A 22571-nucleotide genomic window follows, 5' to 3' on the forward strand; every position below is an offset into this window, starting at 1 on the left:
TTTAAGGCTTTCAAATTGCGTATAGGCCTACATCAATTTCACACAAGTGTCACATTTATAAAAAGTCGTCTTTTTTCTGGCGTTAGATATACATTGAAGAATAATGCAAGCCATCACGGAACGCATGCAGAAGTAGACAACAAGAAATGTTTTGATTTGTCACTATCAATGTTGACAAGTCACGGAGAAAGTTACAAAAATGGATTAGTTTGGAAAGAATACTATCAATAGTGTGTAATTAACTCTCGAAGGCTTGTCTGCATGACTATTTGTATTACCAATAAACGCTTTAAGTTCGTTACAATTCGAGAATCTTTCTAGTCCGGACACCCTAGTATGTTTGAGAACGAGTTGTTCTATCAATTCTGTGTCAACGTTTGTTCAATACAGTATTTTTTTCTACCGGTGTACCGGTACTGCAGGAAAATAAATTATTTTTTGACGCACTAAAAATTTTATTCTTTGGTACCGGTATCAATAATTGTAATGCGACGAATGGAGGTTGCACTGCAAATCCGAAAAATTATTCAAATTTTGAAACATTTCGTTTAGAAATGTAAACATTTTGCTAATTTGAAAAAGATTTTATACACCAAAATTGTTGGGTCCCGTAAGTTTCCGAAAACTGAAAAGAGGGCCGCGAAAACAAAAGGGTGAAAATCACTAAGTTCTAGGGCTAGGCACATAATGTGATTAAGTATATTTTTGCTTGGTGCCTTAAATTTGTTATTACGAACAATAAAATCTCAAGTTAGTCCATTGAGTCAAATAAAACATAGAGCTAAATTATTGGTGAAATTGTATTCCGAGTCAAATTTATTCCGAGTACCTCCCTTTACGAATATCATTCGTTTAGCTAAACTGGTACACAGTGGATAAGTCAGTTTGGTAGTATCAACTAATTTATTGTCATAACCAGTGTTTTGAAGTGTTTTTATAGATCGAACCGGTCTATCAATTTTATCCATCGGTCTATCTAAACATAGCGTACTTCTGTCTCTAAGGTAAAATAATACTGAGTGTTTGGTACTTATGATTACAGTTGCGAAAATCTCCAAACGTCTACAACATGTCACCAAAATGGCAAGTCCAACGAAGTCAAGTCTTCATCTTGCCAAACACCAAAAGGTACTTTGTTCGTGAGAATTTGTAGAGCAGTGGTTCTTAACCTGAGGGTGCGAAATCATACTACAATATTTTACAATTTATCGTTATTGAAATGGTCCATAGCCTACAGTCCACATACTCTTCAGTGTGGTTTCACGCTGTTCCATTCTTCAAATAAAAAATACGCCTGAATAGTTGAGTAACTGAAAGAAAATAGTTCATGATTTAACGCTGTTTATGACAAGTAAATATTCGATTAAAATATTTTGAACACCCCTAACCGATAAAAAACATAAGCCCTTTTCCCCTTCCAAATAAAATATGCTTAGTATACTAACTCCTATACCCCTCCCTTTTAACACCCACCAAGAAAATATCCATAGAACAACCTGCCTGTAAAAAAGCACCAATTCCGCTTAAAAAAACGATGCCCGCCGGGCAACTTAATTATATTATAAAAGTTTACTTTTGACTCTCCCCACCAAAAATAAATCAACCGCCGATTAAATATTTCAAATTAACAAAATTAATCTTTAACCAATAAACAATAAAAACTAACACTTAACAACCCCCTGGTTAGTTTCCTTGCACACCGCTGGTCAGTTTATTTTTACTTTCTTCCCTAATAAAAACGCTAACCCCTTCACAAACACATTAATGTACCGCTATTTTGGAATATACTTCGAAGATTTTCAGGCTATACCCAAAAGTGTTTGCTATATCAGTGTTCCTTTGAGCAGGATTTCTCAGTTGCACAAAAACACACGTGTTACCTCGCAACTTTTAAGGTAATGCCCTGCTTTAACGAAGTAAACATCACGATACTTTTACAGCATTGTGAGGTATTTCAAATGGTTAGTCACAAACAACAAATACACGCCCACTGAGAGAATGTTAAATACAACAGTTCTGGTTGTACAGGACCACATTTGCCTGTTTTGCGGATACATTTTGAACACCCTTGCCTGTTTTTTAAAAGGTGTAAAACTACTTTCGGGAAGCGGGACAAAATGTTCATATTTAAAATGCAACAGCAAAACATGTCTACAAAAAAGATATAACAAAATCTTAATGACTTGAGTCAAAGACTTGTTTGACTTCACCCAAACTTCCGGACAAATGACTTGCCGTGAAATCTGAAATGAAGTGTTTTCGTAAAACTTTTTTGTAAAATTGGGTACATAAACAATTTGCTAAGTGATGCATTTTTGTTATTATTTCTTTGAAACATTGGTCATAATCACACAAGTTTATTAATTTTACTAGTTTAAGTTTAATTTTTATGACAAGGATTTGACTTGGATTTGAGTTTGTCTAATTATGACTTCACTGGGACTTGACTTGGTATTTGCTGAAAAAGACTTGACTTTGACGTAAGTTATCTTACAAATTACCTGACTGGGACTCTTAATTCAAAATGACTTGTTTACAACACTGACATTTACATTGGGGAGACATGGAATAGGGCCCACCTCTGTATACCCAATGTAGATCACCATTAATTGTATCACATGGTTTTGACTAAACCAGCAAGGTTTTTTTTGCGTTTTTCAAAAGTATTGTCTAAAAGTATTGTCTAATCCAGTGGTTCTCAAACTTTTTTTAAAAATTACGCAACGGTCCCCTAGCAATTTTTTTACTTTCTTACAGTCTCCTTAAAATATAGATAGGCTTGTTGATACCGTATTTAGTATTGTAACGCTAAGGAAATCGCTTTATTTGAGTGAAGCAATCAAGAACAGTTTTAAAATCGTGACCATACAGCCCCACATTGGTAGCGCAGCAAGTTGCAAAAACCGTGATTCTCATTAGCACAACACAACACTATGACGTTACAATGCACAATTCAACTCAAAGCTTGCAATCACGTGAATGAACAACTAATCGTAGCTGTTGATGACGGGCGCAAACCAGTTGGAATCGCGTTAGCGTAATGTCACTTTGCGCGTATAGGCAGAGCATGAGTTTGTTTTTTATTCTTTTGTCCCACAATTAGGCCTATATGCGGCATAGTGCAGGGATGTCGAACCACTGTCCCAAATGTGAAAAAACAATTTTTCGTTAAATAGCACTATACTATTTAAATCAGGCCTATACAATCTGTGGGTCGTGCAAAAGTGTTTTAGGGGTGATGAGTAGGCCTACATTAAATGCACTTCAACAAAAGCGTGCAGAAAGGCAGACAACTAAAAGCATTTTGTTTAACGCTGTAAACCGTAAAGGGTGGCGATCCTTTAAGGAAAATTAATAGTTAGTAAACTAAAAGTTCTAAAAACCCTAGTTAAACCAATAAACCACGCTGAAAAGCTTTCCTCTGAATTCCTGTAAACCCATAAAAAATGCTGCAGCATTTGTTAACTATTTAGCTACTTAATATTCGTGGGAATCCGAATTTTAAAATCGTCGGAAAACCTTGAACAACCCTGCAATAAAACTTAAACCGATGCAGCAGCAAACTTTCGCATAATATTAACATATAAATAAATATATGACCCACCTGTGCATTTTGTAAGAATTAAGGTCGTGTTTGTGACCCGCACGATGAAAAGGTTCGCCTTCCCTGGCACAGTGATTAATTATTATTGCGTTTGTTAAGCTTGGTTAGAAAAGTAAGTTGCCTGAAAATTTAATTGCACAAAAATATTCTTCTTCGGGAGCGGCGTGTTGATTTTTTGTTAGGTGCTTCGCGTTCCCAGAAGATTGTCTCGCGGACCCCAGTTTGAGAACCACTGGTCTAACCAATGATATTATATTACCAAGAACGGACACTTCGATTCCCTTTTCTTTTTTCTTTTCCAGATTTTGATGACTCTCTCGTTTTTATTCCTCTGCCGGTTCACGCTTCGTTAGTTTACTAAAAGGTCCATTGCTCACGATTAAAGCTGTAGCAATGTACCATTGTCATTCTGGCAGGATTTTTTTGGAATTTATTTCGCTCAAATTTTGCGTATTTTTAAATTGATTTTTGATACGCATACCACATAAAGTGTTTATAAGCATTTTTTTTAAGAAAAAAATATTTTTATTTTTATTTATAGCAAGTCCTTACTTCGGTTTGTTTTATTTTATTCCACTCACCCATTATAAAACCTTTATTACTTAACGAGCAATTTTTATTTTTATATAAAGAAAACAAAATATCTCTTTTCTTCAGCTTATATCTGATATTATTTAATTTTTTGGCTTCAAACTTATTGAATAATTTACCAGCACGATAGAACATATTTTTATATCGCCGAAAACTCTTTTTTGCAAAGGGTGCCAAAATTGAACATAAAAACTTAACTTTAAAAATGTAATTTGTGATAACATCTTGAAGTAATCTAAATTTTGTGTTTTTCTAAAACGGTTCAGGAAAACGGAAAACTGATTAGTTATTTAAATTAACACCAACAGGCCATCCAAGCGGTATAACAACCAAAGGATCACGTTGACATCTGGCTGTTATTCTCTACATAACAGGTTTTGAAGAAAAAGTAATAGTGACAAGGTTTTAGCAGGTCGACTCTGCCAGAGCATGCGCTTGAACTTCGACACGGAATTAACTGGGATAATTGTTAACTCCTAGAACCCTAAAACCGCACTTTTACAAAAACGAATCATCGCATCCTTCCGAATCAGCCAAGGTCATTACACCATGAACAAAAAGGGTTCGTCGTTTCCGGCTATCTACACGTCGCTGTAGCTGACTGATAAAACCTTATTGTTCGAAAATTACACAGATTATCTTATACTTCAGCAACAATTGTTTCCATCTCTAATCCAAGTCTTTTTCATTTAACTATTTCACAATTATATAAGTTGGTTAACGTATGCTTGTTTTCAATATTTTTAGTGATTAGGTGCTGATGCAATATTACAGCCGAACAGACGATTTATTACTTCGTTTACACCATGGTAGCGATATTGATTGATTGATAGGTTGCCTGATGCAAGTTTTTATGTTTTATTATTTTTCTTTAGTTTCATTCTTAACACAACAAGGCTCTTCACTAGTCATTTTCTATGCGCATATCCCGCTGGTCAACACGCCGCCGCGACGCTTTGTCATAGGAGTAACCACCGCTCAATTATTCAGTATTGCTAGAATACATCTTAGTCGACAATGCTGTAAAGTCATTTTGATGACCCCATACCTAGAATGCCCAGCAGAAAGGTCTAAGGGTGGCCTATTTTATAAATTGGCGAAACTTAGCGGCTTGTATTGTTATTCAACGTCAGCGACGTAGATCAGCATAGTTCATTTAAAGTTAAGTTATTTGTTTGCACGAAAGCAGCACGACCAGAATTTAATGTTCGGTTGTAGTAATAGTTATATTTACAGGGGAAGACGAGGAAGGATTTTTCTGTGATTTAAAATAATATTTTTTGGCATAACTTGGTTGTGCAGCATAAAAGTAAAGACAAATAAAATAGTTTTCTGTACAATAGATTGTTTTTAACTTTTTAGGATTGCTAGAATACATATTAGTCGACAATGATGTAAAGTCATTTTGATGATCCAATAGCTAGAACGTCTAACTGAGCGATTTAAGCTTGGCCTGTTTTATCACTTTACGAAACAGCGTTTTAGAGGGTCAAATCAATGGCGGTTTTAACAACTTTTCAATCCATAGAGTTTTTTAATTTTTTCGGCATCGTAAGAATCAAACTTAAAAAATAACAACGTACAATTTAAAAACTGACGACAAAACTAGTTTTCGAGTATTACACACTTCAAGATATGTCGTTTTATATTTTTTGGAATTTTTGTCAAAATTAGAGAGATTTTTAATGACTTTAATGAAACAACAAAATCAACTTGATGATCTCGTCTCCCTTACAAACATTGACGATCACTCAATAACACACATTGATAACACAACTGTTGACGTTTCTCCTGCCCCTTTTAATGAAACAAACAATACCGACCAGGCTGTAATGCAAAATAATTTTCGAATTGCATTTTCCCCTGGGGGGCCTCCAACAAATTCCCAGGAACCGTTAGGCGAACTATTGCCGGACAAATTCTACGGTGGCCTTCCGAATTTTGCAAATTATGTTGGGGTAACCAGGTATGGGGTCACTTTTTTGACTTTGTCGATTGAATAAGGAACATTTCTTCTAGAACTGCCGAAAGTTTGAAAAACATCAATTGTTCGGAAAGTTTTTGAAAATTGCCTTCTTTTTACGCTTAAAACTCGAAATGTGAAGAAAGCGGAAACAGGCTTTCATAAATCGTTATGTTGGGTTAACCAGGTATGGGGTCACTTTTTTGACTTTGTCGATTGAATAACTAAAATTTCTTCTAGAACTCCTGATAGTTTGAAAAAAATCTATTGTTCGGAAAGTTTTTAAAAATTGCCTTCTTTTTACGTCTAAAATTCGTATCATAAAAAAGGCGAAAATAGGCCCCGAACAATTTATTATGTTGAGGTAACCAGGTATGGGGTCACTTTTTTACTTTGTCGATTGAATAAGGAACATTTCTTCTAGAACTGCCGAAAGTTTGAAAAAAATCTATTGTTCGGAAAGTTTTTGAAAATTGCCTTCTTTTTACGTCTAAAACTCGTATCATGAAAAAGGCGAAAATAGGCCCCGAACAATTTATTATGTTGGGGTAACCAGGTATGGGGTCACTTTTTTGACATTGTCGATTGAATAAGGAACATTTTTTCTAGAACTGCAGAAAGTTTGAAAAAAATCTATTGTTCGGAAAGTTTTAAAAAATTGCCTTCTTTTTACCCTTAAAACTCGAAATATGAAAAAAGCGGAAATAGGCCCCTTGTAAATCGTTATGTTGGGTTAACCAGGTATGGGGTCACTTTTTTGAGTTTGTCGTTCGAATAAATAAAATTTCTTCTAGAAATGCCAAAAGGTTGGAAAAACTATTGTTCGGAAAGTGTTGCGTTTGTATTTTTTCCTAAAAGTCGTTTCTTACAAAACTACGAAGTAGGTCCCCAACAAACGTTGAGAATGCCTAATAGCGATGCCGAAACTTTGAAAAACTGAATGGTTCAGAAACATTCAATATAAAAAATTTTCAAAAATATTTGGAAACATTTAAACGAAAAAATCATTTGAAAAAGACAAAAAATGAAAAAAATCCTGGCAGGATGATTATGGTAGCAATGTGGTCGCGACTCGCGACGCCAATTTTGGCAGTAAATAATGTATTTTTTTAATTTATGTGTTATTTAACCTTAGGTAAAGTGGTAGAGGACGATTTTAGTCAACTGAATGGACCATCGACGTCATGCGTTATTAAAATGTTCCAACTGCCATATATTCGAAGTATCAAACCGATTGGAATATATTTCTGTGTTTATATTGTAGTACCGTAGTGTGAAGCTTTAGAACAGTGTTTCTTAACCTTTTTTACTCGGGGCGCACCTAGAGATATTATGAAACTTTGCGGCGCACATTGCGAGCGAAACGAGCGCGAAATTTTTGAGGTGTACCTGTATTTCACTGATTTGCTTGCATTTTTTATTATATGGGTGTTTTATAGTTGCATATCTTTAATGAGACCCCAAGCCTTTGATACCAAATCGGAATAAAAGACAGTTAGTAAGGCGAAAAAATGACGAAATCGGAAGACCTAAATGGCTAAAATAAAACCAATACAACCTTTTATCTAGCCCCAATCACCACCCATAACTAACACCAACTACCACCTATAAGCCCAAACAGAGGCAAGAAATCCGGGGCTAAAACAGCGGCGCCCAAATGTCGACAGCAAACGGACAATGCCAAACAGGTGTCCCCCAGTCATCCCATACCCTTTCGCTACAGCACTGAGCGTAATTTTGTCTTATTGCGATTAATTCGGAGCTTAATTCGACATGTTAAGGTCTTAGGTTTGTAGAGCTCTTCTGGCAAATGTAATTTTTATTCCGACGTTTCGACGTCCTATACAGGTCGTCTTCATCAGGGTAAATAACGTGATGCTTTCAGCGTGCTACAGGCACCTGCTTAAAGATTAGAGGCCCAATCATTCGTTATCGCGTTTTGTTTTTGTTGCGTTGTAACGTGCTTGCGTTCCATTCTTTTTTCCTTTTTTCCTTTGTTTATCGTGCACTGTACTAGTCGCATTCCGTGTTATTTACCCTGATGAAGACGACCTGTATAGGACGTCGAAACGTCGGAATAAAAATTACATTTGCCAGAAGAGCTCTACAAACCTGATATTATGCCTGGTAGCAATAGCTTATATATATGTTAAGGTCTTATCTAGTTTATTTTAGATCTTATTCTGTCGTGGTCATTGATGCGAATTTGGCGTTATTATGTCGGTGGTCTTAGTAATATGGTATTATGGAAATTCTGACTTGCTTTGTAGGTATTCTTGTGTTTTCTACTTGAAAGTACTGTGGAATCTATGAGCTAAGCCTAATAAAAAAGTAAAAGTACATGTTTTATATATTAAATTATTTTTTATCTTTTGCTCGCGGCGCACCTGGCAGCCTTCCATGGCGCACCAGTGCGCCGCGGCGCACCGGTTAAGAATCGCTGCTTTAGAAGAATCTATAATTGAACCATATGGCTTTTTTCAACGAAATTTAGCGCACTGAGCATATTAAAAACGTACCGGTAACATTGTAAATCGCTTTGAAGTACAGAGCATGGCCGTTATGTTAAGTGGGGCCGCGTTTTCAGACACTGGTGGACATTATGTAGGCGCAACCACTGCAATAAGTATTGAAACAAATTGAATTTTTTGCTTTAGTTGGTGTGCTAAATATAAATTCATAATTCAAATAAAACTACCTAAAAGAAAAAACATTTTGGAGCACATAGGCCTATATAGCCACAGTTCTCTAGAAATGTGTATAATTTACACATATTCGCCCGTATTACTTAGTTCCAGCATTATTATATATATGATTTATTCCTAACTGAAAAAATGTGGTCGCCATGTAAATTCTGTCCTAATTTTATTTAAATTAGGATCGCTTATTGAAAAGGTTAGAGACCACTGTTCTAAAGTACCTTGCCTTTGCGGCTAACCTGTCGTCTGGTACTATGAGTTAGCCTACGGTAAAATGATCAGTGATATCACATTATGGAATAATCTGATAATTTTGTTTGTATTTCGGGAAAAGACCCCGATGATTTACTACCGCCACTTGATGCCTTTTTACCCTATACAGGCGACTGCGGTACCGTCACATGTCCATATTGGGTTTCAAGCTTACATAGTGTAACTTCATTAGCTTTAAAAAAAGGTCTGTCACTTTTTGAAATACTTAAATTATGGACAAAGCGTTGAATTTGTTTTCGAGTTTCAGAGATTGGCATCTTTTAACTCCCTTTGTTTTGGTTAGTACAGCGATAGACTCTAGTAGGCCCTACGCATATGACTGGATAGCTTTGTCTTTCTACATTAAAATTAGGTATTTTACGGCTCTGTTTCTGCATTGCAGGCTACATTTATTGCATTTCGCATGTATAATAAGGAGATGGTCTTTACCAACCCTAATGTAGGAGATTGGATATTTAATTAACAGCCTGACCAGTTGTGACGCCGATCGCCCTGGCTGTGTCTATTATTCAAGCTTCCAGTCTGTTTCCCGCTGCGTTTGTTAGTGTCCGATTGTTGGAATTTTTTATTTATCTACATTTGGTTTGTAAAGTCCTTATAGGCGCTGAATTTTACGATAAAACCAGCAGTCACACTTAGTTTATTCGTGGAGTTGGATGCGTTCGTTTTTAGGGTTGGTAATATTTAACCTGTCATAAGTAACGTGAAAGACGGTAAGTAGCCTAGTTTATTCGTGGAGTTGGATGCGTTCGTTTTTAGGGTTGGTAATATTTAACCTGTCATAAGTAACGTGAAAGACGGTAAGTAGCCTACTGATTTATTATTTATTCTTTGCAATAAATATCCCTTTTTTTCATTGTGGTCTCACCCCCAAAATAAACTAGTAGCATTTTAACTGCTGTCAAGACACTAAACCATCGGTCACAGAGCTGGTATATATAAATACACTCGATATTATTTTACTTTTTTAAAAACACCCAGGAAAAATGGAACGATTTATGACTGAATGCGCCGAAAATTTGACGGATTACATTCTTTTATATTTTAATTTTGCAGACTTATCGTATTCCCAAAATTTCTTCTGTCAGCCAAAGTACTGGAAATTGCACCCCCTTGCAATAGCGGATCAGAGAACATTGGGGGCTTTCATTATAGTATATTAGAAAACTGAAACCTGACCATTGTGCTTTTTTCCCCAATGTATTTTTTTGAACAGCAGCCTAGATTAATTTAAACAATAAGAAAATACCAATAATACATTTAGCCTACTGTACAATGATACTTCATGGGTTTCCAGCATTTGGATAATATCCTATTAATTTTGGGTGCAAAGTTTAAAAACAATTGCTTTGAATTTATACTCTTTTTGAAATTTTAGTTCCGGCGATTGAACATAGCATATAGGTTCTAAATATTTTTTTAAATAATAAGGAAAGTTTATAAAGTTACACCTGGATTAATACATAAGATAAAAGTGCCTGCCTTGATGTACCATTTTCGTGTTAATTATACTGATTATTAAAAAAAGTATACTCTTAAAAATGCAAGTAAAAGGACACCGGTGTGCCGCGACGTTCCCGGATGTGTGTTGCTTGCGTTTTAAAGATTACTTAATATTAACGCAAAAAATGTATATATCATTAAAGCAAGTATTTCGATCTTATGCAATAATCCAGGTGTAATTTCATGGACTTCCGTAATAGTTAAAACTTTAATACCGAACCTATATTACCTTCTACCACCGAAAATTCAAAATAACTTTTTACTCAACCACCAGGATTACACACAATAAACATACAACAAATGTTTCTAAACTTTACACCAAAGTAAAAAGGGAGATTAACATATGCTCGAAACCCATAAAACATCATTGTAAACAATATTGTTGGCATTGTGTAAATGTATAATTCGTCTTGAAGCTGTTTCAAAAAACTAATTAAGCAAAAAAGTACACAACAGTGACAACAATGCCAGGTTTCACTTCTCGAATGCTATTAAAAGCTCATCACTGTTCTCAAATAAGCTATTGCGAGGTGGTAGCCTACAATTTTCAAGACTTTGACCGGCATCAGAAATTTTAGGAAGTCTGCAAAACCGTAAAACCAAAGGACAGAGGAATGTAATACAAAGCAACAGTATCTAAAGCAGAGTAATCAACAACAACATAGTATTAAACCAACGACATATTAAAGCCAAATGTGCAGTAATATCCACAGGAGAGTAAGATTTCAAATCGTTTAAAAATAACTAAACCTGTCCAAATAAGTCCTAAGTTCACAGAAATAAGGCCCAAATGGACAAAATAACGCCTGAACTGTAGGGAGAGTGTATGGGACGACGATCATGGGCCATCATGTGGCATCGGTCTGGCAAAGGATGTTTTGGTGTCGACGTTTCGGCTCCCCAAGTTTGAACGGCGGTTACGACACAGTTAAGGCGCCGTTGTTTTGATATTGGGTTGCTTGCCCCTGTTTGGGGTTAGTAGTTGGTTAAAATTAGGTTATAGGGTTGGAGTGAGAAGAGTTAGTGATGTAGGCCTACTTAGAGTTGGGTTTGGTAAAAGCTTGTATAAGCTTTATTTTAGCCATTTAGGTGACTTTCCGATTTGGAGGTTATTACGACTAATGGCTATTATTTCGGTCTTATTCCGAACTGTGTTTATCTCGACGTTGATGTTGTTTAAATTTTGTCTTATGGCTGAATTGTCCCTTATTGGCTGTCTTAAGATATTTTAAGAAGACTATAAAACCGCCAAATCAGTATATAAAAGAATGTAAAACGTCAAATTTTTGGCGCATAGCTCCTTTATCTTTGGGCAGTCTAGAATATTTGCTTCTTTGTGCATTGTTGATATTCATATATTTCGTAGGTGTGCCGCCTAATTTTTTTTTAGCTTTGTTGGTGTGCCGCAAGTTCAAAAAGGTTGCGGAGCACTGGTCTAGACTATATGCATACAACGTGTGTATTATCGTATCAAATATTTCTTTCGTAGGTGAGCCGCGAAAAACTTAAGCAATGGTAACGTGCCTTAAGTGAAAAAAGATTACGAAATACTGGACTAAACAGCCTTTTCCAAAACCTGCCAATAGTAAAATATTGAGTTGCACTAGCGTTTTTTTACGGATAGTCTTTGGCGTCTTCAAGCAAACAGCTTATAGGAAGCACCCCGCCGATCTAGAAGTTGAATTTGATTTTCTTTTGTTGGGATCACCGAAAACAAGCCTAATGTAGCTAATCTCTATTTTGGTTGGTCTAGATACGTGTGTCAAAACAGTCGTAATGGGATAAGACAAGAAGCCTCACTATAAAGCCCTCTAATGTTAACAAACAATCTATTTACAAGCCACCGCCTTAAAATTCGCTCGATATTCCTTAATACACGTACGATGCGCGACACGTGAAATTGTACACAAGTGACAAAGACAAGTTATAAAAGAAGTAACATTGAGAAAGCGAAGGTTATTAATCGATCTCGTACCCAAATGCAACACCACATCTCGTGCGCAAATGCGACTAAAATCCTAGCAAATTTAATCAAGAAATGACGGCGTTTGCGTAAAGTCGTTTATTGGGCTAAGATTGATATAAAGTAATTTGACAGACGTATCATTTTTTGCAATTATGTGATTAAACTTGGCAAAAAATATAGTTTTGGGAAATCTTCCAATAAAATAATCATTTTACCGCAACGCCGCCTGGTTTTACTACAGCCATATGTACTTATACAAAATGACAAAGGCCTGTAAATGACGTTTTATAGAAGGAATTATAGCCCTCAGAATTCCAGGGCACATTTGGCCTTAATAGGATACAAACCTTACTTTGAACATCCTATGTGTCCTATGTGGGCAAAGTTTAACAAATGATATATCAGTGATCCGCAACCGGTGTGCCGCGGGTTTCCGATAGTGTTTTACTTGTATTTTTAAGGGGACCTATGTTACATTCAAGCCCAGGAAGTTAAATTTTAAACGATTTTTTAAGGAACCCAACCAACAGGAGTATAAATACGCAACAAATGTTTTCAAATTCTACAGCAATGTGAAAAATGGGATACTATCCATTATGCTCGAAACCCAAGAATTATATTTGTAAATGTATTATTGGCTATTTATGATTGTATAAATTGAAGAGTTCTGTTTCAAAAAATAAATTAGGAAAAAAATACACAGCACAATTGTCAGTTTTCGACTAAGTCATTAAAAGCCCTTAATGTTTTCAGATCCGCTATTGCAAAGAGGTGCTATTTTAAGGATTTTGGCCGGCTTAAGATGTTTTAGGAAGACCGTTTAATCGCAAAATCAAAAGATAAAGATTTTTCGGCGCCTTTTGATAAAAAAAATTTCAGCGCCTGTAATCATAATTGTCTCCTTTTTCTTTGGGTTTGCTAATATATATGGTTATTTGTCTACTGTCGATCGTCATATATTTGTAGTTGTGCCGCCGAATTGATTTGTTCTGTTGGTGTGCCGCAAGCAAAAAACGTTGCGGAGCACTGTCGTAAATAGACAACTGACCACATAAACCGATTTTAGTACGTCCTTAAATGAGTCGATGCGCTTGCGCGGCGTTTACTGCGAGACCATTCACTTTTTATAAATATAGTAGGGAGCCACAAAATGTTTTTGTTCTAATTTATGTCCGTAAATCCCACGTACATCGTACACGGACTACATTTATAACTGATTTTGTCTATTTAAATCCCTGGTTCAAATTTAAATCATGCAGATGTAAGGGTATTTATTCACGTAGATCGTAAATGGTCACACAAGCACCAACACAGAATAGTAATAACTGTGGTAATTAAAAGCACACCTTGAGTTATAACAGATTTTAATGATTTGTATAGTGTGCACTTTAATCGGAATATATATGTACAGTTAGACTAAGTGGCACTTGAACATTTTCCCGTAACGAAAATTGTGCAGATGTTGTCCTTGACCTAAAGCCAACTTTGTACGTTCCAGATTGACGGTGCAAGTATTGTCTTACTGTGTTTAGTCACGTTTAAAACGTTTTTGTTTAATTCAAATTAGTTTAGTCGAAACTAAATCCGCCGATCAGTGTTTTGCTTTCTTTTAATGGGGGTGCAAGATTCGTTACAAATCATCTCGTAATAGCGTCACTCAACATTGCAATTTAGATCTTTTAGTTGTGCGGAACTTTGTTTTCACTGAGTTGAAATATGCTGATTGTTTTCCGACGTTTTCCAATAACGTAAAATACAAAAATAACACCAACAGGTGTATTACTGTACAAACGCAATGGTACACAACAACATGTATTATAAACAAAAGCAAGCTTTTCAGAAAAATACCGAAAAAGCGCTTGTAGAATACAGAAGCGCTGTCTCAATTTTGACCAGACTGTCTATCCTGATCTGACGCACCTGAGAATAAATCCGGGTTTTGTGAGACATAAACATGTCGCAAAAAATTAGTTTAAAAAAAACATGGAAATTTGAAATAAAATAGGTTTGTCGTGAATTTTATTTTATATACGAGGATTTCCATTATTTTTTATTAACGTATTTTTCACTATAAACTGTCGTTTTACTAACAACATAAACTTAAAACAGTTTGGATTTTGGTAAAAAAAAAATAAATATAACGAACTTCATTTGTACTTAATTTTAGCCAAACGGTTAACAAAATTAATTAAAAATAGACGATTTAGGTGTTTAAAGTTAACACTTCGTTATTTTTAATATTAAGCACTTACTTTCAAGTTTCATTCTTTTCGAGAAAGATTCGTTTTCAGATGGTTGAACACGTTTTATTGCTATATGCTGATTTCCTGATGTATAATGATTGTTGAACATCATATAAAACTATCACTGAATATTCGACAAATTTAATTACTAACCTGGTACAACAAAAGGAACACCAGAATTTGATAAAGAGTTTTGTTCAGCAACCAAAGAACCAATGTTAATCGGTATTGCTTGCGTTAGCCGGTGGCCAGATTGGCATGTTACCATAACAACTTGCGAAGGTTGAATAACTTGATTTGATTGATGAATTGTTGTCAAAACAGGAGAGTTTAGAACAGTGCTAGAGAGTGACGGCATCACTAATGATAACTGCGACGTGTCCATAACTTAAAACAAGTGCGATAAATTATTTAAATAAATATTTTTATTGATAGGTCGTTTGCCTTTTCTCTGGGGGTCGCGAAGACAACAATCAAAAATACAAACCACTATTGCTAGAATGCGAATTAATTAGCATAAAAAATAACTGTAATGATATTAGTGAATGATTAAACAGTTGAATAAAAAGTTGATTATTAAAAAACACTGAGCAGCCAGAAGGCAAGTTGCGAGATAGACCTTTTGGAACAGTACACACTTTTAAAGACAGAATTCACAACCTAAACACGTGTTTACTGTACTGCAAAAAAAATTTTAACGTTGTGACGAGATTATAGTTATCACAAAATACTGATTATTATTACATCACAATAACGATTATTATCACGAGAAATATTTGGTTATGTTGTCACAAATAAAACATAGTATCTTAATACAGTGTCTTTAAATAAATGTTTGTGCCATTTTTGTGCTATTGCGCATACACAAATGCATATGCCTGAAAGGGGGTCGTTAGTTATATTGGGTTGTTAAAACGGGTGGCGTCATGAAAAAGGTTGAAAATCACTGTTCTAAACTAAACAAATTTCAAAACGTATCGTGTGAAAACAATCTTATAATTAGTGGCTCAAAGGAACTTCGATATTTTACTGAAAATGGCAAATGTCAAAGGTAGTATTGTTTGGTTGCTTATAACAATCAGGGTAAATTATTTTTTTAGGAAGTAAACAAGTTAGGTCTTTACTTTACTTGAACTGTGCTTATGAGGTCAACCGTATACATGTTCGCTGAGCTATGTATATTGCCGCGAGCGCTATTGATATTAGAGGACAATAGAGTTTTTTCGGCATAAAAAAACCTTCAGCGTAGCAGTTACGGGCGGCTATGTAAAAAAGCTTTACGAAACAGTATGGGTATAAACTATTCTGCTTCCTAATGTGTCGGATGTTCACTCGCCGATTAGCCAACCTGAACAAATAAAAAAAACGAAAAGGAAAAAGTATCCGGGGGGAATAAAACATAAAACACAGTCCGTTAATTTGACACACTTGTAAGTTTTAGGTTGGATAGGTGTTTACAAGCCATATTACAAAGATGTTATCCATTCTCGCAAAGTGAAAAAAATCTATTTTATTGTTGTATTTCTAAAACTTTAAATTCCATGGTGCGATGAGACGCAGGACGCCTTTGGGCCAATCCAATTTCAACAAAAAATCGGAATGAAGACTCTTACGTTTTGTTTAAATACCCCAAGTTTATTATCAGCATATATTAACCTTATCCGTCAATTTATACGTTAGAATTATTTAATTATCTCAATCTGCTTTGTATCATCAAATAAAAAACAAGCAGTCCAGCAGTAATAAACTAAATCGCAACAATGATTAAAGGCTAAAGGGCCTAAAATTAAAGAATACAGGTAGTACCTTTAGTTGTGTCAGGAAAAATGCAATTGTTTTCAGTTTTTGTTTTTTCATCAGAAAAACTTTGATCTGCATGAAAAATATTTTTTGAATGATAAAGTACATTTTTTTCACTTAAAATTAATTAAGTACAAACCTAAATTGTCTTTGAGGTCAATGTTTTGAGTTCCAACAGAAAAAGGTGGCTGCGCAAGTGATTTAGTGGACATTTGGAATCTTATATTACTTCCATTGCCAGATGGGGATCCAGGTGCAGACTGTGCATACCTAAACATTTTACCTTGACTATAATATGCATATAGGGTTACATTCATAGGCGCCGAACTTTCAAAATTACACGGCGCTATTTTCTCACCAGTGCAAAATACGTTATTAATTACATAAAAAATGAGGGCTCAGACAAACAGCATTGCGCTGTTGCATGTTGTCAGTGAAACAAACCATTTCACTGCTTACAACTATCTTATAGCGACTTTAGGCTAAAATGTTTCCATTGACATGTGCAAAACGTACTATTAATTTAAAAAAAAATCATTTGCGTATAACTTTAAAGTATAGTTTGGGGGTTCTGTGTCATCATGCCTATATGGCAAATAAGGAAACTTTGAAACACTTTTGCTGAACTGAAAAACTGCGCTTTAGGAATTAATTTTGTTCATTTATCGATTTAAAGCTCTGTCAAAAATCCGTGGCGTCTAATAACGCTTTGCACACCCACGTTCGGCGCCTATGGTTACATTTCAAACTTTTGGTAATTTGATTTTAAAATAAACGTACAAAATGAAGATTGAAGGTCAACCTATCTCTTAACCCCAAATTGTGCAAGATTGTTTTGTCAAATTTAATTAAAATATTCAAAATATATAGCAACAACAGTTATTCCAGAAAACAGATTTTTGTATTAATTTGTCCTAGACAACTCACTCTTAGACTTTTACGTATAGAACACAAACAGTGACTTTTGGTGTCACCTTACACAATTTCTATAATAATAGAATAAATATTATTAAGCCTTTGGTCTTAAATTATTAATTAGTTTAAAAGTATAGGTTTCCCACCCCATTACAGCCCCTGCAGGACAGACCCCAAATTATTTCTAAATACATATACCTACCACCCTACGTCATGTGTAAAAAATCTATTATTTATAGTTTTTCATAAATCTTTGCACAATTCACTTTTAAACATACCAAGCCATATTAAACCAAAAGGAACAAGACTGGTTTGCGATTGCTGCAATTTTGACAATGGGAAATTTTCAGACGGTAGATTGTCATGGTTAGTCCTGATTCTTTGTAATGGTGCTCTACTTTCCTTGTTTTTGTATTCAACAGCAGATGTGGGCCAAATATCCTTCATTAACTCGTTACCTTTACAGAGAGAAGGAGAAAACCTTGCCAGAGGTGTGTGTGTGTGTGGGGGGGGGGGGGGGGGGATACTTTTACTGCAGTGCTATTGGAAATTACATGCATTTAATCACCCCTCTGAAATGAAACTGGCCACAAACAACTGATTGCGCCAAACGAAAAGCAGATTATCCACAAATTCGAAGTAAGTCGAACTAATCAGCAACTCAACCGCCGATAATTGCACTAGGCAAGTTTACCAGCTCACCAACACCCCTGCGTTCAAAAGCGGGTAACGAAACTGCAGCGCAAACGCCTGATCATAATAACGACGCTTGATAAACTTGATAACCAAAACAAAGTAGAATCATCGCGCTTGAAACTAAAAACATCCCGAAAGCGACTTCGCAACAGCCCACCATCTCTCCCTAACAGTCTCACTGGATTGCTAAAAATGTCACACAGACAGTCTTCTGGATCCTCAATGCATGAACGGGTTACCAATGCATGCTTTGATGACACCATCCTGTTTTTCTGTGCTTTGGAGGAAATAATGGCTAACTGTCCCAATTGCCAAGTCAAAATGAGACTTATGCCCTGCTGGGAGAATATGCAACCGGATTACTCGAAAACCCAGCAAACTAAAGCCAATCTTCAACTTTCCAAGAAGAAAAAAACGTTAATATTGTCCTTTGGCAGAAAACGCACTGCTCTATAAGGGGAAAAATATGGGAAATGGGAGTGGGGATTTAAAATATTATGAGCACACGGTTCTACTCGCAGTAAACAAGCTGCCATTTATTGAAAAAAAAAATAGATTTAGATTAAGGAGCTAGAAATAGATCCCGAATGGAGGCATCTGGTTGCCTCATTACGGCTGAAGGCAAATAATTAAAACTTGAAGAAATATCCAGCGTCGACCAGGTTAAATAGAGTATTTACCAGTTTAATTCCAAATGTTAAAAATTAATTACACCCACAATAACCACGATAATGTACGTCTGCCGGAATTTTGTCTGGATAAACAATTAGAAACAACCAATCATGCTGTGGGCTCTTCATCATTGTTCATTACGTTGTACGTCTAAATAATCAATCAACCGCCTAAAAGTAGGTGATCAAATCAAAACAGATCGAAACGATATTATAAAAGTCATTACAAACGATGCGATTATAAATATCCCAAGGAACATATCAACGTACACTTATCGACGCTAAACTTTCCGAGGCTAAAAACGACACAGAAAGAATCGACCGAACGCCCAATCACGCTTGAGGAAACTCTAGCGGCAATTAACTCTTTGCCGAGTATTACTTTCTCGGACCTTGATGGATTGGCGATAGAATTTTATCAGACTTTTTGGCAAGCGATAAAAACCTTGTTTTACAGCGCTTGGATATGTACTGATGAAACCAGTAAAATTTAGTCAAAGTCAAGCGCAAGGTGCTGTAACTCTGATTCCCAAGGCACATAAAGATCCTTCGCGTATTAACTAATCACCGCGTCTCTCTGTTTAATGCAGACTATAAAATTATGTCAAAAATTAAAAACCAACAGAATTAAAAGTAAAATCAAGTACTATGGAGGGCAGATATTTGGAGATATTCTCCGCCTACTCTTTCATATTATGGTTTCCTCCGATTTTTATTCAATCACTGGCTCCATACTTTCTATGGAACATTTACAAAGCGTTTGACACTGTTGGTTCGGATTATATTTACGATTATTTTTAGGTTTGGGAATGACGTAATAAACTGGATAAAATGTTGCTAGCCTAACAAACTGATTTTGACGGAATAATTGTAGATAAATTGGGAGGCATGCCCTGATGTAAAATTGATATGCAAAATCGCTTGCGCTCCATGTAGGATCCAATCGTTCTTCAACAAAAAAATTACACGAACAAAGGCCCCAGAGTGGCCGGAAAACTCATTTAAGTATTGAAGTACAAGTTATCAAAATTTCACTAAATAACCAAAATACTATGTTCACGCTTAACTTTGGTGGGTTTACAAGTAAAACTAGTGCAGTTGTAAATATTTGGTCCTCTCGGGGGGAACTCTTTTGGGACTTTGTATCCTCAAAAGCTTAGTGATTCCCACACTAATTTATACAGTTAGTGTTCTTTCGGTCAATTTGCCCGACTCATGGTGGAAGAGAGTTAAGCGAACGAAAATAAGCGCAAAACCTGAACACGAAGGAGCAAGTATTTGGGCCGTTGACGCATATATCATGTCGCTGAATATTAAAAGGGTGTCAAAACATTTTGACGAAGATCATAATGCCCGTAGAAAAGGCTTTTAACAGACAGAGAATTGGATGCTGGTTGCGAAGAGACTTATCTAACGCATCAAGGCAATGTTTTTTTATTTTGAACTCATCCCTTTTACGCACTGCTAGAAAGCCAATATCAGACTGTAGGAAATATATAACCATAAAGCAATTGCAAACACCGGTCCGTACCTTCTGGGTGAACAAAAACGTCAAGGCAGGAACTGTTTATTTAAAGTCACTTATGGGCCGAAAACTTCCCCACATAAAATATGCCTTTGATGCGAAAGGGGTTCAAATATGGCGTAGAATTTGGGGAATGATCGAAACATATATTTGATAAATAGAATTTACGTAGATAATGCGTATGGCCATTTTATTACATTTTGACCAGCTTACGTGTTTGAAAATCAAATATTATCATTCTCCTAAGGACTTAAAATGGTTTAACGCCTATGGTCTGCTATACTTTTACTCGGTAATTTTTTACCATGGCTTGGTCCGAGCAATCACTGTTAAAACAGGCTTTAAATCTGTAGTTTCAAACAATATGAAAAACACTATTATGTGCCTAATACGCAAACTATTAAATGAAAGTTTTGCTAGTTGTTTAGGCCTGATGTTGGTATGTTGGTTGGAGCAACAGGTGCGAACAGAGAGGCGTACACTGCCTCAAGATTTCCCATTAAAATTTGCGGCGGTAAAAACACCCTATTGACATTTGATTTAATTAGGAGAAGCTTATCGCGAAGTAATTGGTAGCCCGAAAAAACACTGACGCCGCATTTAAAGCAAGCATTATAAATATGTTGCCGATATTCTGCTTTGAACATCCCTACTCGCAATGCTTCCCTGAGTTAATTGTACGGTGGTTGAAACTTTATTCACGGCCTTACCTCTTTGTGTATTACCGCGACAATAAAATGAAATACGATTTGGAGAATGTTGGAAAAATTCGTATTTGGAGAATATTTGCTATTTGCACCTGTTTCGAATGTTACTCCAATCCAACATATCAACACACAATTTTAAGTTGTGTAGGCCTGGTGTTAATATGTTGGATTAGAGTAACATGCGGAACAGGTGCAAATAGAGAGGTGTATATTGCCACCAGATTTCGCATTTAAATTTGCGGCGGTAAAATATGTTGTTTCTTAAGAGCATTAAGTAATTTTACTAAAGAGAAGCATCTTTTTAAAATGCAAGTCGCACGCCCCCATGCAGTTTTGGACGAGTCACAATGAAAGTCTTACGCGCGGGACAATAAAGCGCAGCAGGCGTTCATTCGCTTCGTCACTTCACAAGCTGGACAAAGCAAGCGAATATGAACGAATTCTGTATAAAAGTTTTTCTGCTGCTAGATGGCAGTCGTTAGCTACAGAGAGCTAAAACGCCATATTTCCGGTTTTTGCCCCCCAAGCAAAGGCCCCTGGGGGTGCAGCCTCATAAACCTCGCACCTTCATACCACTCTACGCCATGTCTGAAAATTTGAAAGTTCTACGATGTACACTTTTTCTATAAAGCTTCGGACAAAAATCGGTTTGAAACATGCCATAGGAAACCAAAAAAGAACAGCGGCAAAAACAAGATATGTCCCGAAAATAAATTTTCGGCCCATATAAATAGCAAATATATTCAAATTATATTGTCTTTTTTTATAAAAAATTGTAAAAATGATTTAAGCTTGCAAAGCACTCATAGAGCTTGCTAGTCCATGCTTATCCAGGGGGAAAAGTCCTGGGCCATCAAGCTACATTTTTGCCGATTTAATCTTGGTAAAAGCAAAAAAATTTGCGCAAATCTTACTTTTTAATATTTTTTGCCATGTTTAACATGACATACTTTAATCATGTTTTTTCATTTTTTTCAACTGAAAAATACAAACCAACGAATAACGGTTGTACTTATTAATGTGTCATGTCCGTTTACATATTAATATGGTGTGACATAACTTTGTTACATCATCTTCAAAAAGATCTGCACAAAAAAATCCCCCAAAAATATATATTGTATCCCTATAAAAAAAATATAAAAATATTGTATCCCTAAAAGATTTTCAGTCATAAAGGTACTGTTGTTGTTGCACAGATTATTTTAACATTGGATTTGTTTCACTTTATGTGTGTATAGTTGTTTTTACCTATGTGATGACAATACTCAGCGAAAGGGCAATCGAAATGCAATAAAATCTTTATGTTTGCTTTCTTGACTACCGGAAAGCTTTTGATCTGGGCAATCATGAGCAGATGCTATAGATTCTAAAAAACATCAACATTGATGACAAGGATCTGAGAGTAATTCAAAACC

At 35.7% G+C, this 22571-nt stretch overlaps 1 protein-coding gene across 1 annotated transcript in view; it reads right to left on the minus strand.

Annotated features, from left to right (window-relative positions):
- Window positions 1-13971: 13971 nt before the first annotated feature.
- The window catches only part of LOC146138119 (forkhead box protein K1-like), a 63923-nt gene continuing 55323 nt past the window's right edge, over window positions 13972-22571 (minus strand). The window contains exons 9-13 of the mRNA XM_083394279.1: window positions 16782-16912; window positions 16649-16714; window positions 14996-15229; window positions 14852-14926; window positions 13972-14519 (exon numbers count right to left, since the gene is read on the minus strand). Coding sequence (XP_083250405.1) covers window positions 14482-14519; window positions 14852-14926; window positions 14996-15229; window positions 16649-16714; window positions 16782-16912 — 544 coding nt within the window. The 3' untranslated portion in view covers window positions 13972-14481. The remainder of the gene's footprint in view (window positions 14520-14851; window positions 14927-14995; window positions 15230-16648; window positions 16715-16781; window positions 16913-22571) is intronic.

This window comes from Ascidiella aspersa, chromosome 7, assembly GCF_963924565.1.
Source record: "Ascidiella aspersa chromosome 7, kaAscAspe10.2, whole genome shotgun sequence".
Taxonomy (NCBI): domain Eukaryota; kingdom Metazoa; phylum Chordata; class Ascidiacea; order Phlebobranchia; family Ascidiidae; genus Ascidiella; species Ascidiella aspersa.